At 38.7% G+C, this 16,065-nt stretch overlaps 1 protein-coding gene across 2 annotated transcripts in view; it reads left to right on the top strand.

The window, feature by feature from the left end:
- EPB41L4A (erythrocyte membrane protein band 4.1 like 4A) overlaps positions 1-16,065 on the top strand; it is a 138,544-nt gene that overhangs the window by 61,683 nt on the left and 60,796 nt on the right. For both annotated transcript variants that reach the window (XM_054054143.1, XM_054054145.1), the window contains exons 3-6: positions 2,129-2,180; positions 3,257-3,335; positions 7,450-7,547; positions 10,529-10,649. In XM_054054143.1, coding sequence (XP_053910118.1) covers positions 2,129-2,180; positions 3,257-3,335; positions 7,450-7,547; positions 10,529-10,649 — 350 coding nt within the window. The remainder of the gene's footprint in view (positions 1-2,128; positions 2,181-3,256; positions 3,336-7,449; positions 7,548-10,528; positions 10,650-16,065) is intronic.

Raw genomic sequence — 16,065 nt, 5'->3', positions numbered from 1 at the left:
GAGGCGGTGTAATTCAGGTTGCAGAGGCAACCAAATATCTGTAACTGTTCTGTGCGTGGCTTGAAAAGTTGCATGGTGATCCAGGGGCACAATTTTTTTCTTTTTACAAATAATTGATGTACCTATGTCTGTAAAGCTGAACTGTGAAGAGTACTGTAAGGCAATATATCTGATTTCAGTTCCGTTCAGGAGAACTTAATAAAGGATAGACTTCTTCTGTGATAGATTTTGATCTGATTTTGAAAATCTTGCAGTGTAACACAAAGCTTTTGATGGCAAGCAAGCTAGATTGTGGAAATGTTGTTCATACTGCGATACTAGTTTTGGAAAGAGGTCAGACTACATTCTGACCGCATTGCAAAGCCGTAATGTGCACTGCAGAGTCATTTTGCCTTTTTCGACCTGTTGACTGTAAAATCTCTATTGGCCTGTTTTGCTAGCTCAGATTATTGCTGATATGGACATCTAGTAGAATGTTTGAACAAGTGTGACAGGTTTTTTCCTTCCCACCTTCTGTTGAGGTTAAGAAGGTTTATGTGTGAATGGTGACTGAATCTATTCAATACAAGAATGTACGTAATATTTTTTTCCTTCAAATTTAGGAAATTTTCTTAACAAACATCCCTGGATTTTAATGGCGAAGGTATACAGCTGTTTCTGTTGCAGGTGGATCATCAGCTGATGGAAATAGTTTGTTTTCATGTTTTGTCAAAATAAGCATAGTTGTTGCAATTACTTATGAAATCGGTTTCTTGAAATTTTTCACTCAGAAGCTTTGTAGAGTTTTCCCCTCCTTTCTTTATGCTACTTCTTCTAATAGTGAAATTCTCTAATCCAGAGACGGTTGTTGGAGAGACAGGGGCGATTTTTTTCTTGTTTAATCATTTTATTGTTGTTCTTTACAGGTTAGTACAGGGGTGCATGTAAGGAGTTTCTATATTAATTGGTCTATGTCGTTCTTCACTTGAAAGACATGGGTACTAATGAAGTAGATTCAATCTGCCTCAATTTGCTCTTTATAACAGCTGTCTTCTGCAGCCTTTTTGTCTCTTGTGCTTTTAGAAGGCGTGCCAATCTCAGTTGGTCAAAAAAGTTTGTGTATGTGGGACGAGAACTGGAAAAAAAGGAGACACGATGGTCTTGGCAGATGCCTTGGTGCCATCTTCCAAAACTGAAGCATAGATATGTTAAGCTAAGGAAGAAATAAGTTGCTGGAGGATTTACAAGAGCAGGGTGCTGGTGACCTGTGTAGCCGTAACAAGCACACAGCTGATCTGTGGTCAACAGTCACAACAGAATAGCTTTTGTTAGAATTTTGGTAATGAAAGGGCAGAGTTATCGGTGAGAAATTATACTGCAGATTGTTTGTTGATCAAATGTTGTGGGAAACCATGTAACATTCATCCCTCTGCAGTGTTCTAAGTGTACTTCAGTCATCTCTGACACATTTGTCCAACTAGTCCTGTAAACCATACGGTGGAAGAGTCTGTGTCCTCCCTATCTTGGTGCCAATTTCGAGCCATCCACTCACACTGCTACTAGAAACTGTTTCTGAAAATGAAAACTAATTTTTCTTTGCTTCTAGTCTTTCCAGTTTCTTCACACTTAGTGGACGTGAGAAAAATATTGATCTTTTATGTTCTTACAGCAATTTCTTGGGTGTTGGAAGAGTGCTATTATGCCTATTTCCCCCTACAGTCTTTTGTTTTTCAGAAGACAAATGAAGCTGCTTCATTCTTTCCTTGTAGGTCCCGTCTTATGTGCTTTGTTGTTTAGAGTTATCCTGCTTAGGTTAATCTCCCAGGGAGAAAACAGCAAGGTTGTACATATGATATTAGCTATAGCAGATTAGGTAGACACCAATGGGTGCGTAGTATGATATTTCCGTAGAGCCAGCTTCTCACAAGCCTGAGATGTGGGGCTTTTCGCAAACAGATTTCCTTTTAGCAAGACCCCTACCCTAGGAGAAGATATGCAATGTTAGATTTGTACGGGCTGTTTCTGACTGAAGTGTGCCAGTCTGCTAATAAGTACTAATATATGAATAAATATAGAATTGAAATTGTTCTGTATTAATTCATTAATTTTCTATGTTAAGTGACTAATTTCGTAATTATTTGTCTCACAGTACTGGCTGGATCCTGCAAAGACCCTTGCTGAACATAAAGAATTGATAAACAGTATGTATTTAACTCGAGCATAAAGAACATACCCGAAGGTGAAGTAACAGAGGCAATGTTCCGTACATAGAGCCCGTACAACATTTAAATCCTAGTCACAACAGATTGATCATGAAAAGTTTTATTAGTGCAGTTCATAGCTGTATCAGAATTTCACACGTGGATTGAACATACTGTCATTTCCCAATGATTTGTGTGGTTGTTGTCCACAGATTTCTTTGTGCTTCAATTTTATTTTAGAATAATATATGGTGCTATCCTCAACTTGTATTTAATTTTGTGGTACCTCTGTCATACAATACTGTGCCAAAATCATCGTCAACTCACTTTTGCTTCTCAAAGTAAAAGCAGTGCCTCTTACTGATAGAAGAGCTTCTGCTGTTACTGTTACTCTTCAGATATCACAGATACGAGATGTCTTATTTTATTATAATTAAGAAGGATTTGGAGACCACCTATAAAAAAAGACACAGAAGTGGAGCCTGCACGGAATTGTAAGGATTTCAATACAGAGTTAACGGAATCCTCCAAAAGAATAACAGTTTTAAAAAGTGAATTAGAAAAGCTTTGCCAAATGTTTCTTGATTGAAGTGGCACACAATTAAAATTCCTCTGTAAGGTATTTGAATGTGTGGAAGGGATTAGCATTCAGTGTTATTAGTTATAACAGGGAATCACTTTTCATGCACAATTACATTTTTTTCAAAAAGTTTCCATAGAAAAAGTATCTGAAGGTCAAAATCAAGCAGTAAAAAAAAAAGTTGTCTTGGTAAGATGGTAATTTAGCAATGAAATCTAAAGTTAAATCTTCAAAATAAGCAAGAACTCCAAGTAGACAGAGAAGCTGTGAATAAATAAACACAAGACTAGAAAAATAATTATATTTTTTTTAACTTGTGTAATGTAGGTGTATGAATTTATTGTGTGTATGTATGTAAGATTTTTCCTAAAACTTTGAAGTTTCGCAAAATATTAAGATACTCTTCCTAGTAGCTTTTTTGTAGTCAGCTAGTAATAATTTGTAACAACAGTTCATAACAACTAACATTTGCACCAAATATTTTTTTTCCCCTCAGCTGGACCACCGTATACTCTGTATTTTGGCATTAAATTCTATGCAGAGGATCCATGTAAACTTAAAGAAGAAATAACAAGGTACAGTATTTAATAAGAGTGTAGTTTGTTGATTTCAGGGTCGTAAACTATTCCAACAGGTACATGTTGCTGTGCTTTGTCTGGGCTGGTATTTTTTCCTTTCATCATGTGAACTTTTTTCTGCTTGAACGTGTATGACTGGGAAAAGGACGGTGACTGTCTTCATGGTGTTTTGTGTGGATAACTATTTGGAAGCCCAGGATGAAAAGATGCTTTCCGGTGCATCAAAAACCAGAGGGACCTGATATGCATTTGTGGGTTTGTTTTTTCTTTTTCTTTTTTTTTTTTAAAGGAAAGCATTGTAACATTTGCATTTATATTATGCTATAATCGAGTTTTGAGTTTACTTGGATATCAAATATAAATACAGAGAATGTTCTTTATTGGCTGTAGCTAAAATTCCAGGGCTGTTTTTCCAGAGGATTTCTTTTGGTCTTTCTAAAAATATGTGGAGGAAATTGAAGAGTGGCATGCTTTTGATTCTTTTAACTAAACTCAGCCTCTGGGAAATATAAGGATGCACAGACTAACTCATACACAGGCATGCACACGGACATATAGACACACACGCTTGCCTGAACTGACTCACACAGTTTTCTGTTTGATTTATTTATGAAGGGTCTGAGACAACTAGTTTTAGGTTCAAAAGGAAATGTAAGAGTTTGGATAGGTAGGCGGACAAAATTAGTGCACCGGCTTGTGTTAATAAAAGCCAAAATATTTCTTCTGATATCCTTGGAATATGACACACAAGAATTCATTAAGAAGCATGTTTTTAATTTTCCTTAATCGAAGGTGGCAGTTGTTGCGGCACAGGCTGAATATTTTTCTTGTAATGGAGTAAGAAAATTCTTTTTGTTTCCTTACTGGCACAGCAGGAATGGAAGTCTCCAATATAACAACATCGAGGCAGGCTGGTAAAAATGATAAACTGTGACTTTGCAGGTGAAGAATGTAAGCTGGCCGCAGTGTGATGACCCTGTACCATGAAAGCTTGACACAGTTTTCCTGTACTTTACCAGAAGGACTTTCAACCCTGCCCACAGGGCCCTTGGAAGGGAGCTTTGGCCAATGAACCTGTTGTGATTGCTACCCGGGAGGCAAGGTGGCTTTCTGTCTGGGAAATGACAAGGGGTATAGTTACAAAAACGGTTTCTCTTTGTCTTGTGTTAAGGTCAGACTGTGATTTGCACTGCTAATTAGTTGTGCAAATCTGATCAAAAAGCGTTTTAGTATAATTAGTAAGCCTGTGTTCATGTCTGCACAGGGTTTGTTCATGCAGCATTTGCGCCTTAGAAAGTAAGAGGGAAGGCATAAGAAAGTGAGATGCTTATATCAACACTTCAGCAAAAGACATGGAATAATCAAATGCCCTCAACGTGTCTGAGCACTTATTCCTATAGGCTTTTAAACCTCGGAAGGAAGGTGTAACTCTTGAGGAAAAAATAGAATAGTGATAATAAAACCTTCTTCTGATTAGGAGGGATTAAAGGCCTTGTTTTTCTTTATAATAATAATTTTCTGCTAAAGTGTGTAATTCTGGTGATGTTGTCATGGTTTAACCCCAGCCAGCAACTAAGCCCCAGACAGCTGCTTGCTCACTGCCCTTGTCTGGGACTCAGGAAAGAATCAGAAGAGTAAAACCGAGAAAAACCTCATTGGTTGAGATAAAGACAGTGTAATAGGTAAAAAACATCCAAAGCAAAACAAGGAATTGATCCACTCCTTTCCATCAGCTGGCATAGGTTGGCCGAACACCATCTGCAGGACAGCAGGGCTCCATCACACGTAATGGTTATTTGGGAAGACAAACACCGTCATTCCAAACATCCCTCCTTTCCTACTTACCCCCAGCTTTTTTATATGCTGAGCATGACGTTTTACAGCTGTCTCAGCTGTCTCACCTTCTTGTGCACCGCCAGCCCAGTCACTGGTGGGACAGTGCAAGAAGCAGAAAAGTCCTTGGCTATGTTAACACTGCTCAGCAATAGCTAAAACTTCCCTGTATTATCAGTGCTGTTTCCAGCACAAATCCAAACCGTAGCCCCGTATGAACTACTGTGAAGAAAATTAACTCCATCTCAGTCAAAACCACCACAGATGTGTTAACCTTGATAACAGATGTGCTTCTTTGGAACATGCGTTTATTATATTAGTGGATATGAGAGCAAAGTCTGTTGTTATTAGATGTTGATGATCCGTGGTGTTACATGATTAGTATTTGCAAATAATGAAATACCTGTTAAACTTGTAGTTGCTTCACAGCAAAATCTGTCTGGCTTGTAGGCAAAAACTTAACACTGAGGTGCTCCCAATTACCATTTGCTGAATGTATTTGCTAGAGCAAACTGGTTCGTAGGCAGTATTATAGACCCATGACAAACCTGACAGGGCGCAAGGTGAGGGTGCTTTAACTACATGTTCGAACGAAAGACTTGGTTTTGTGAAGAGGTTAGTGGCTTCAGGGAATTGCGATTGTTCACCTTCTAGGAGGCACTTAAGCATTTAACAGTTGGCTCTGACTGTTTTTTTTGCAGTAAGGTGGTGTTTTTTTTCAGTTTCTTATCATGCTTTGTTTTAAGACTGTGAGAATGCAGAAATACAGATATCTGCTACGTGGAATAGACATTTATAGCATCATCTGGTAGGAAGAGCTGCAGAAGTGCTAGTAGAAGGATGGGTTCGTATCAGAAATGCTGTGTACTCCACAGCGAAATAATCTCTGCAATTATTAACATTCATACAGAGAAAATTTGTCTGGGTAGGACTTGCAAGCCTAAACTAGAAGCAATACTGAGATATTGCATAGAGGGAAGAATGTGCTTTGAGATGCCTAATGTATTCCTAGAAAATTCTTAGGCAGTGTGCTGGTCCTTTAAGGTGGAGAGTATTAGCCATTTGTTTTAAGGTTGAACATTCCTACTACGATATCTGTCACAGCACAAATTCTGGGGGACCAGTAACCAGAAGGACACTGGTGTCCTTATTCAGAGGCTCAACTAGGCTGATAAAGTCTAGTAATTTGATTAGATCATAGCAGATGTGTAGATCAGCTGTAGTTACACCTACACTTTGTGAATTCCCTAAAAACGGCATAGAGGCACTTTGAACTTTCAGGTCATTCCAAAGTGCTTTCGTAAGTAACTTGTACTAACACAGAATAAATTTTTTGCAGTAGCTGAATGGCTTTACGTAGATAAAGTTGAATTAGTGAATACTGAAAGTTTTATATGTTTGTATGGATGACCATTTTTTTCTTTAAAAAGATAACTTCTCAGTATTGTTATCTTTTGCATGAACTTAGTACAAGAAATTTGGTTGGGGTGATGTGAAACACCACTTAAATGGGCAACACCCCAAACAGCCTTTTGAAGATTTCCCATAAATGAGTATGGGGACTTGCAAAACCAAGCAGATCCTTTGTATGTTGGCCTATTTGTTCTTTCTTTTTTTTTGTCTTTACTTTCCCGTCTGTTTTGCACATAGTGTTTCACTGTAAGTGGTCTCAATATGTGCTTCATCAAGTGCAGAAGCAGGTTATGACTTTAAAAATGACATTTTTGCCCCTGCTATCTCTGTGCCAAGAAGCCCTTTGCTGTGATGGCTACAGTTAGCTGCTGATGGCATGCCCATCCCCTTTTTTTTTTTTTTCATGGAAATATGGACTTAAGGCATCCATCAAATCTGCTTGTGCTCCAAAGAGTGTAGACAGGATACCTTGGAGTCAAGAAGTATCCAATACCCAGGTCTCCCGCTGATCCACTGATCAGGTTAAACCTTGGTTCTTTGATAGGTTTCTTTATCAGTTTTCCTGATTCCTAGCCCTCTTCCCCACTTCCTGACTGCTCTATGAAAGTCCAAAGGGAGAGATGGCATTTTTATCTGCACCATATGAGCATACGGGAAGACTACAGAGTGCTCCCCTACCTAGATTCTTTCTCTAGTTTAATCTTAGTTATTCTTTCAAGGTCAACAGGAGAAGAGTAATTCAGAGAGGAGAATTCTTTTGACTGTCACAGAGTTATAGTATGAGTTATATTTGCAGTAAAGTGCGAGATGATGAAACATTATTTGGTAATATTGAAATAATAGTTTTGTTTTCTTTCTGTTTTAGGTATCAGTTTTTCTTGCAGGTCAAGCAAGATGTTTTACAGGGCCGTTTGCCTTGTCCAGTCAACACTGCAGCACAACTGGGAGCATATGTAATTCAATGTAAGTTCTCACGAAAGAGGACTTTACTTCTTTTAGTCCTGTGTTATGATTAATATTAAGTAGTGACTGAAGACTTCACTAACACTTTATGCATTGATTTGGAAACAGAACAGAACTAATATGCCTGATTTTAGCTGAAGAACTGTAAATAGATGCCCATTCTCAACAGATAATATAGAAGCAATATAGAAGTTAATGTAAAAAGAAAATGAATTGTCAGCCTGAAGACTCTCCTTGCCTTGCTGAGGAATACCTTATCATATACTTAAGACTTTATGACTCACTCTAGATTTCATACAGAGTATGACAAAACCTGCATGAGGAGGTTGGCGGATTTGATGGGCTGTTGGCAGCCTCCAGCCAACAAAGTCTGTCAAGTAAAAGATTCTTTCAAAAATTACATTATGTCAATATAAATATTCCTGTGCTTGAAGGGAGGACGTGTTTTGACCTGAAGTGAAGAAATTTAATTCTGTCTGTCATGTAGTTGCGTTCACCCATCATAATTAGCAGTTCAGAAGTGGGTGTTATATCCTGCATAGTTGATAGAACGAGTAATCGATTAGAAAGGAGCTGTCTGTCTACCATTGAGTTGCTTCTTCCCCAGTACAGCTCAAGCTCTGTATTAAAACCCAATCAATAACCAAAATTCTTGTGATGAGCCATGCCGGCACCTGTGTCTGTAATTTATTCTCTCTTAAATTTAGATTTCTCATGAGTGATCTGTATTAAGCAAAGATTATTTTTGTTACTGGTGTTCTAAGTGTGACTCAACAACACTTAATACAACATAAAAAGCAGTCCTACTTTCATTTCCATTTTAGAGTAACAAAGCAGAATAACTTGCATTTGAAGTGGGACTGGGCATTATGCAGAATCTCGTGGTATGTTGTATGTGTTAATGAAAAGCCAAAATTTAGGGCAGTTTTTATTTTTGTACAGATATTTTTAACTTCATTTTACGATTTAAGAAATATGACATGTCATACTTATAAAAACTGCTTGCAGTGCACATTTCACTTTACTGGCGTAGATGCTTTCTCTGAAAAGGTACTGTAAATATGAAACAGGAAAATATGTAAGGATAATGACATCTTAATTGTATTATAAGAAACAAGTAAAAAGAATGAATTATTGTCCTTTAGTCATTTTTTGTAAGGTAGTTGCAATATGGGAAGCACTTGTTTTGATATAAAATCCTGTTCATGTGATTCTAATATCAGATATTCTACTGGAAAACAACGACGAAGCTCATGTGAGGGAGAAGAGTTAAGGCATGGTAAAAATTACCTGCAACAAGTTAAAGTTAGTCCTGGCACCAGCAGGCACACATTCCTGTTGACTCTATGAAAAGCATTGTCCTTTTATTTAAAGCCTGCAGTTGTTCAGAGTATATAATGACACCTAAGAAACATCTGTATCAGATATTGAAAGTATGAACCTGAAGCATCAGAACTGAGGTGAACAGCCTTTGCAAGGGTGATGTGCCAGACTGTGCTTTTTTCTTTTCCAAACTGAGATGAAGTGTGCTTGCGGGAATTCAGTAGCAGCGGAGGAGCTCAGCTTCTGTAATGATATCCGTGGAGCCTTTCCCAGTGGAGCTGGCAGCTGCTGAGATCTGGAGGAGCTGCCAGGGCCACATGTTCTTCCAGAGTCCTCTACCCATGTCCTGCTCAGCCACTGACACTGCTTTCACCGTGCAGCTTGTGCCTGGGTGTCATCTTTGGTTTCCAGGCAGATCCTGTCCTTAATGAACGAGTTGTTTCCTCCTTTTGTGGCCAAACACTACAGACTGTTATAGAGATGATGGTGGAGAAATCAGTACCCAAGGCCCAGCTTGGAGAATATACCAGGTTTTCTATGAGGAATGCCTACAGCCTACAGCATTCCTGACCTTGTTCCTGCTATGGGCAAGGATTACATAATTTTTTTTAATGGAGATATGCTAGAGAAACTTCTCAGTTTCTCTACTAAGCAGATCACTGTCTTTTCCTAGAAACATCATTAAATTCTGGAAAGAAACGAGTTATTAGATGAGTCTTTTTCTTCTTTGCTCTTGAATCCTCCATTTGGCTATGTTTTGGGTTTAGCGGGCATTGGATAGAAACCTCAGAGAAACTCACTCTACGTAGATTTTACTCAGTGTTATTAAAAAAATAGAAATACTTCCGCAGTTTCTCAGATAGATGCAAATGAGATAAGATCAGTAGAAATGAGTTCTGACAAAGATGCATATCTATTTTACAATTGCATAGCAACATGTAAACTGATACAACTAATGTACAGAAATTCAAGGTTGTTTCAAAGAAAAATATATCAGCTATTCATTAGGTTATTTTCTTTTAAGAATGTTTTAAAAAGTATTTTGATTTTAAAAGTGAATTTAACGTTTGGAAATTATATCATAGAATCATAGAATCATAGGTACGCTATTGAAAAATGAGGTCTTGTGCTTCCTTAGAAGAAACAAAGCTTACCCTTAGAAGAACATACCTGTAGGTGTCTCAGGATATTTGTCTTCATTCGCTTTCCCACACTGACATGTTAGGAGTCCCAGCAAGAATATGGATCGCTTGTCTGTAATAATACAGCTCATCATGAGGACATAGGTATTCAAAAAACTAGATTTTGCTTCTAGAATTGCTTTGTATATGCTGCCAAATAATGTCATCAAATGTCAACTTTGATGGCTTGGACAAAGTTATATCTAGTTCTGTAGAAATGGTAGATTTCCTTTCAAAACCTCTAGCTCTTTGAACCTTCAATTTCTCTTCTAAAATGATTGAAGAAGTTTTTTCCTGGCTCTGTGTGCACTAATATGAACAGTTATGTACTCTTTGGTCTTTCTAACTGACTGCATGGTAAACAGACATTTGAAAGTAGGTAACTTGACAACAAATAGGCAGGTAATGTAACATGTTTTTTGGTTATCATAAGGTGTTAAAAATAGGTGACCTTTCTTTTCTTCTTGTGTCCTCTAGCTGAGCTGGGAGACTATGACCCCTATAAGCACACTGCGGGTTATGTCTCGGAGTACCGCTTTGTTCCAGACCAGAAGGAAGAGCTGGAAGATGCCATAGAACGGATACACAAAACTCTGATGTAAGATTTCAGTACTGTTGGGAACTTGACAGATTATATTAGGTTCCAAGATGTTTAGTAGGTGTGGAAGGGAGCAGCTTGTGGTACAGGGTGGAGGTCTCTAGACCCAAACAAAGAACATAGGGCATCAGTAATGTCCCGCAGGAACAGAAAACACTTTACATAATTGGAGTTGTTCTTTTAGGAACTGAGTACGACAATAACTGGAAATGCATTGTCGGTCAGGCCTAGGTATGCATGTTTCAGAACCAGCAATTTCAATAGCACTCCTGTTTCCTCTTAGTTTCGTAGTAGAAAAGAATGAAATGAAAATCTATGAGTTCAGCTCCCTGTTCCGGGACAGATTTAACGCATAATTTTAGACAAATTGCTTATTATGCCCATGCCTCAGTCTACTGTCTGCAAAATGGGGATGATAATTTTTCTTCTCTTTGTACTGCCCTGTGCGTTCAAATTAACTGTTAGGACGAAACCACTTCTAATCTAATAATGTACAGCACTTGGTACAAAGAAGCCTCTATTTTCTTGCCGGATCTTTAGCTGGAGTAATGAAGGAGTGCTTGTAGCAACCTGCATGAATCTTTGTGGAAGCAGCTCACGTTGCAGGAGCTACCAGGAAAGCAGCTTGTATGCCTGTGGTTTAAGTGGTAATCTCAGTTGCAGCATCTGCATGAATTAAAGACGCAGTTTGTTTTTACCATCATGAAGTCCTTAAATTTTATTAACCAACATATCTTGTGTAAAACATATTGGCAGTGGTCAACGTGATGGATTTTACTGTAGGGAAGAACATAGGATTTATAAGAAGAAAGCAGCACCTAGAAGAAGAGGCAGCACTGAGTAACACAGGCCATTCAACGTGCTGGTTTCTGGACAAAACCCAAATTCCAGAACTTTGCGTGTGACCTTAAAGCAGTGAGAAGACAGGGTGTCTGGTTGGACTTGAAATAATTTTGTTTTAAACTGAACAAGGCACTACAAAAGCTCACAGGCATTGAAACTGTATCTGATAACATTTCTTATATATGAGAAGGAGCTGAGAAGGAAGGAATAAACTAGAGTTATGGTAAGTGGCAGGGGCAACTGTTGAAGAGATTGCAGGTGAGAATATTAGGTGCACGTAGACAGGAAAAAGAAGAACTGTAGAGATCTGAAATATGTATGTCAGAAGACCTAGGAGATTCATGCAATTCCAACGTAACCTTGACAAAAGTTGGAAAAGATGGATTCATATTTGTAATAGAGACTGCAAAAATTTTAATTCTCCATCTTCCACTTATTGGAATAATAATCACCTTGGACATTGAACATTTGAGTTTTACTATCACTGACATTCTGGATAATCTGTACCTTATGGTGGGTTCCAGGATGCCGTTTCGGAAGTCAGTTGATTTTCTGTTAGACTGCAATTTGTACATACAACGCCTTCCCTCGAATACTATGGAGTGGGAAGCAAAGCTACAATAAGGACAACCTGGAGATCAACTGGAGTGCCCAACAGATAAGCAAAGCTAGATGAGAACAAATAACCTCTACCGCATTCTGTCAGTGCTTGAGGGAGGAACAAGAGCAGCGACATAGAGGGGCAAAACATAGTAATCTCACAGGGAAGTTGGAGCAAAGAACATGATTTCCAGTAAAGAAGACAGAGCCAAAAAGTGATACTATGTGAATATAGCTTAAGTACTAGATATTTTTGCAGCAGCTGTGTAAGTAGTCTTCTTAAAGAGAAGGATTAATGCTACACTGTCTCTGGGCATACAAAAGAATCTCCAGCAACTGAGAGCCACTTTTTGTCCCATTTACTCATTTTTAAAAGGGCCTTCTACGAAATACTTTCAGTGAGATTAATTTTAGGCTGAAGGACTTTTGATGTACAAGTAACAGAGGCCAGACCACCAGTCACGATATGAACGCCCTGGAAGTCAGAGAAGTTTGGCTTCCCAATCTGCTGTTCTAAGTATTAGACCACAGTGCCTTAAAAATGCAAAATGCTAAATTGGTTTTGAAAACAAAACACATGGCAGAAGTTCAACTGTACATAAAGCTAAAATAAACCTCTACTTGCTTATCTCCAAGTTCATGCTCCTGGTAAGTGTAAAGAAGCTTGTTCTAACAAATCCGGGTTAGGTGAAATTGTGATATAAACATTTATTGAGGTGAGAGCAATAAGAAACATTTTATGACTGTGTTCATCATTATTTTGTCAAAGTAATGCAGAGATAATGCAGAGCTAGCTGTCTTGTATTTAGATCTGGATTTCGTGATTCTCTTGTATAATGAAGCCATAATCTGGCTAAAGGTTAAGTAATTTCTTGCCTGTAGTTTTGCATGTTAGTTTTGTTTGTACCTTGTTTAATGAGAATAAGTATTAACTCAGAGACACAGCTTTTCTTTTTGAAGAGTTCAGTAATTGAAGTCTGTGCCAGTTGCCACATTGGCCTGAGCTTTCTCTTTTAGGGAAGAGAGTCTGTTGTTCAAAAATTATTTGCGTGGTTGTCTGACTGCTCCAGAGAAATCGAAGTATTATGGAGAACTTCACTACATGTCCTTTTGTGAAGCAGAAAAGTAATGTTGTTTTCTGCTCCAGAGACTGGAAACTGGGGCATAGAAATTTTGTTTGGTTGAACATCACAGAGGTTGTGTTTGAGAAGTGAAACTTGAGATAAATTGCTGTGTGTTAGGCCACTGATACTAAGCAACGTGCGTTTCTCTCTCAAGTTTCTTAGTATTTAGTGTAATATATCAGATTAAGATGCATTTTCCTCAGAAAGCTTATAACCTTGAAGATGAAATTCAGGTGGGGGTACAGTGGTTGCAAAGAGGAGTAATAATTCTTTTAACACTGTCTCTAGTGTTTCTGTATGGTTACTGAATTGGAGCTCTGATACTCTTCTGCTGCTTCGCTGCAGTTAGATGTCAGGGATTTGACATCATCAGAAAAGACAGTGGAACTGAGGTGTACTCATTGCTAGTTCAGCCTTTCATCATCACCGCTGCCAGCATTGACTTTTGCATAGATGACAGTGGTCTCTTCAGTTAAGAAGTTAGAAACTAGGATAGCTGAGGGCATATTCCAAATTATCTCACCTACAAGAGACATTTTAGGACAGATTTGTGATGCGATTTAGGAGAACTTCTTTATGGTTTCTGGAGCGTGGAAGCGTGGGGTTTCTGCAAGATAGGTGTGGCATACCTTGCGTGTGCTGGTTATGTCCAGATAAACTGGTTTTGGTAGCAGGTTTTTTTTTATGTAGTACACAAGCTACTCAGGGATTCATTCAGGATGCGGTTTTAAGTTTCTAAATCAGGTAAGATTAGGGAAGTTGAGAATTGGAAGTGAGCGGTTCTGACTGCATCGAGTCTCTGCAGCGTGCTTTCTGCAATTGTTGTCCCATACATAAGCAAACATGACAATCCCAGGGTCATATAGCAGGGTGAGGAGATCTTACATTGTCATACACATCTGGAAGAGCAAGCAGTGGCTTCAGGACTTGCATGTAAGGAAGAAGGCGTTCATGGTGCAGGAGGAGACGTGTGATCTCTCAGTGCAGATGGGAGACCTTGTATCAGCCCTCTGATATTGCCTGTTCCGGATTGCAGCAGCGCTAGCAGTGATACTTGGCATATCTTACATCAGTATTATGTGCTGTCAGTGGGGCATAAAGAAAGCTAAAATGCCCCTGGCAGCTTTGAGAGTATCTTTCAGTATTGTTTAGGGACGTCAGTGGCACTCGATTGCTCTTCATCCATCTAAGTGAGCGGTGCACGTCAGCTGCACGGCTCTTACATCGCCTGCTCTGTCATTACCAGCGGCACAGACTGTGTCAGTTCTGGGGTGCATTGTCAAGCTGCATGGTGGTAAGGAGGTTTGTGTTTTCATGTGTGGTAAAAAGGGAACACCTAACCTTTGTAATAGTGGGAGTTATTTCGTTCCCTGACATCCCCCTCTTCATAGTCTGTCTGCTCCATCTGTATTTGAAAGAACTTCCTCGCACTTCTGTCTGCTTCCTTCAGAAGCTCCAGCTCAAAGCTTTATTTTATTTAATATTTTTGCAAATGCACTTTCTTATAAATCATGTGTTATTGTAAAAATATGTATACTTATGTATACATATGTAAAAATATGTATACATTATACATATATGTATACATATTTTTACATGCACACACTCTTATTTGACATCTAACCCTTTTGATACTTTCATAGATGGATGAAAATAGTGGAATAAGCACATCAACACTTTTCTCAGCATGCTCAGTAAGGAGTCAGTAACAGCTGTATTTAAATTGGAGTTGGATTCTAGCACTAATTCAGTAATGAAGTAATCCACTTTGCTCAGGACCAATGTTTAGCCTGCCTGGGAATTCAGTAAGGCAATACTGCTCCGGTGAACTCTTTGCTTACATTTCTGAGAACTGTTAATATCTTTTTTTTAAAAATCAGGCTGTGCAGTTAGTGTTATAGCAGATGTGGATGAAGGGCTTGAAAGATGTGACAGTACTGATGTGTTGAATATCCAGTGTTCTGCGTATTCTGAATAGAGAGATGAATCACAGGGAAGCCCTGCTCCTGCTGGGAAATCCAGCTCTTGAAGAAAGGAATCTCTCTTACAGGCTTCAGGTCTGCTGCTTTCCCATCAGTCCTTAGAAAGAAGGGTTAACACCTAAAACAGTATCAGTGCTACAACACGGATAAGATATAAAGAAGGGATTTTAGTGTTGCATTCCTGTTAGTTCTGCTGCTTTGTGTCTTTCATGTTGGATGCGCTTTTTACTTTGTCAGGCACAAAAGAGTTAGGAAAACCAGGAAAGTAGCTGCAAGCCTGAAGAGAATGGCGAGACAGGAAGCAAGAATGTGCATATTGCAGGACTTCTACTAGTTTTGAGTCCAGTGTTGAGCTCTGCTTCACACCTTGAATTTGAAAGGTAGCAAATGCAGTGAAGTTTTTCCCCAAAAGAACGATCACAGGGTGAAGCAGGACGTGCATCTTTTTGACTTGATGTTTTCACAAGCTGTGCTGTCCTTTCCCTATAACACTCCAGTAGCTTTCATAGAAGTATTAAAAAGGAGCAAAGACAAAAATGCAGTTTCGATTATTTCAGGCTTGCCACAGAGTCTCTTGCTCCTATATGAACAGCAGTAATTAAGGGAAGAATAAAATGAAGGCTTTGAATTTATTTAGTCATTTTCTTCCTTTTTAAAATAAATCCTTCATCAGTGATGTCAGCTATGTTCCTAGTAGCCATTTCCCTCCCTCACCACCTGCCAAACAATCGGCATGCAGCTGATGGTAGTTTTTAACTGATGAATTTATATTTGCACATAGGAAGACAAGCTAGATCTTTGAAACTGAAAATACTCTTGAGACGGACTCCAAACTTTGTTTTCGCGGCAGCAGACGGGTATTTCCAC

Source organism: Cuculus canorus, chromosome Z (genome assembly GCF_017976375.1).
Source record: "Cuculus canorus isolate bCucCan1 chromosome Z, bCucCan1.pri, whole genome shotgun sequence".
NCBI classification, from domain to species: Eukaryota; Metazoa; Chordata; class Aves; order Cuculiformes; family Cuculidae; genus Cuculus; species Cuculus canorus.
This window is presented reverse-complemented; position numbering and strand designations above follow the sequence as displayed.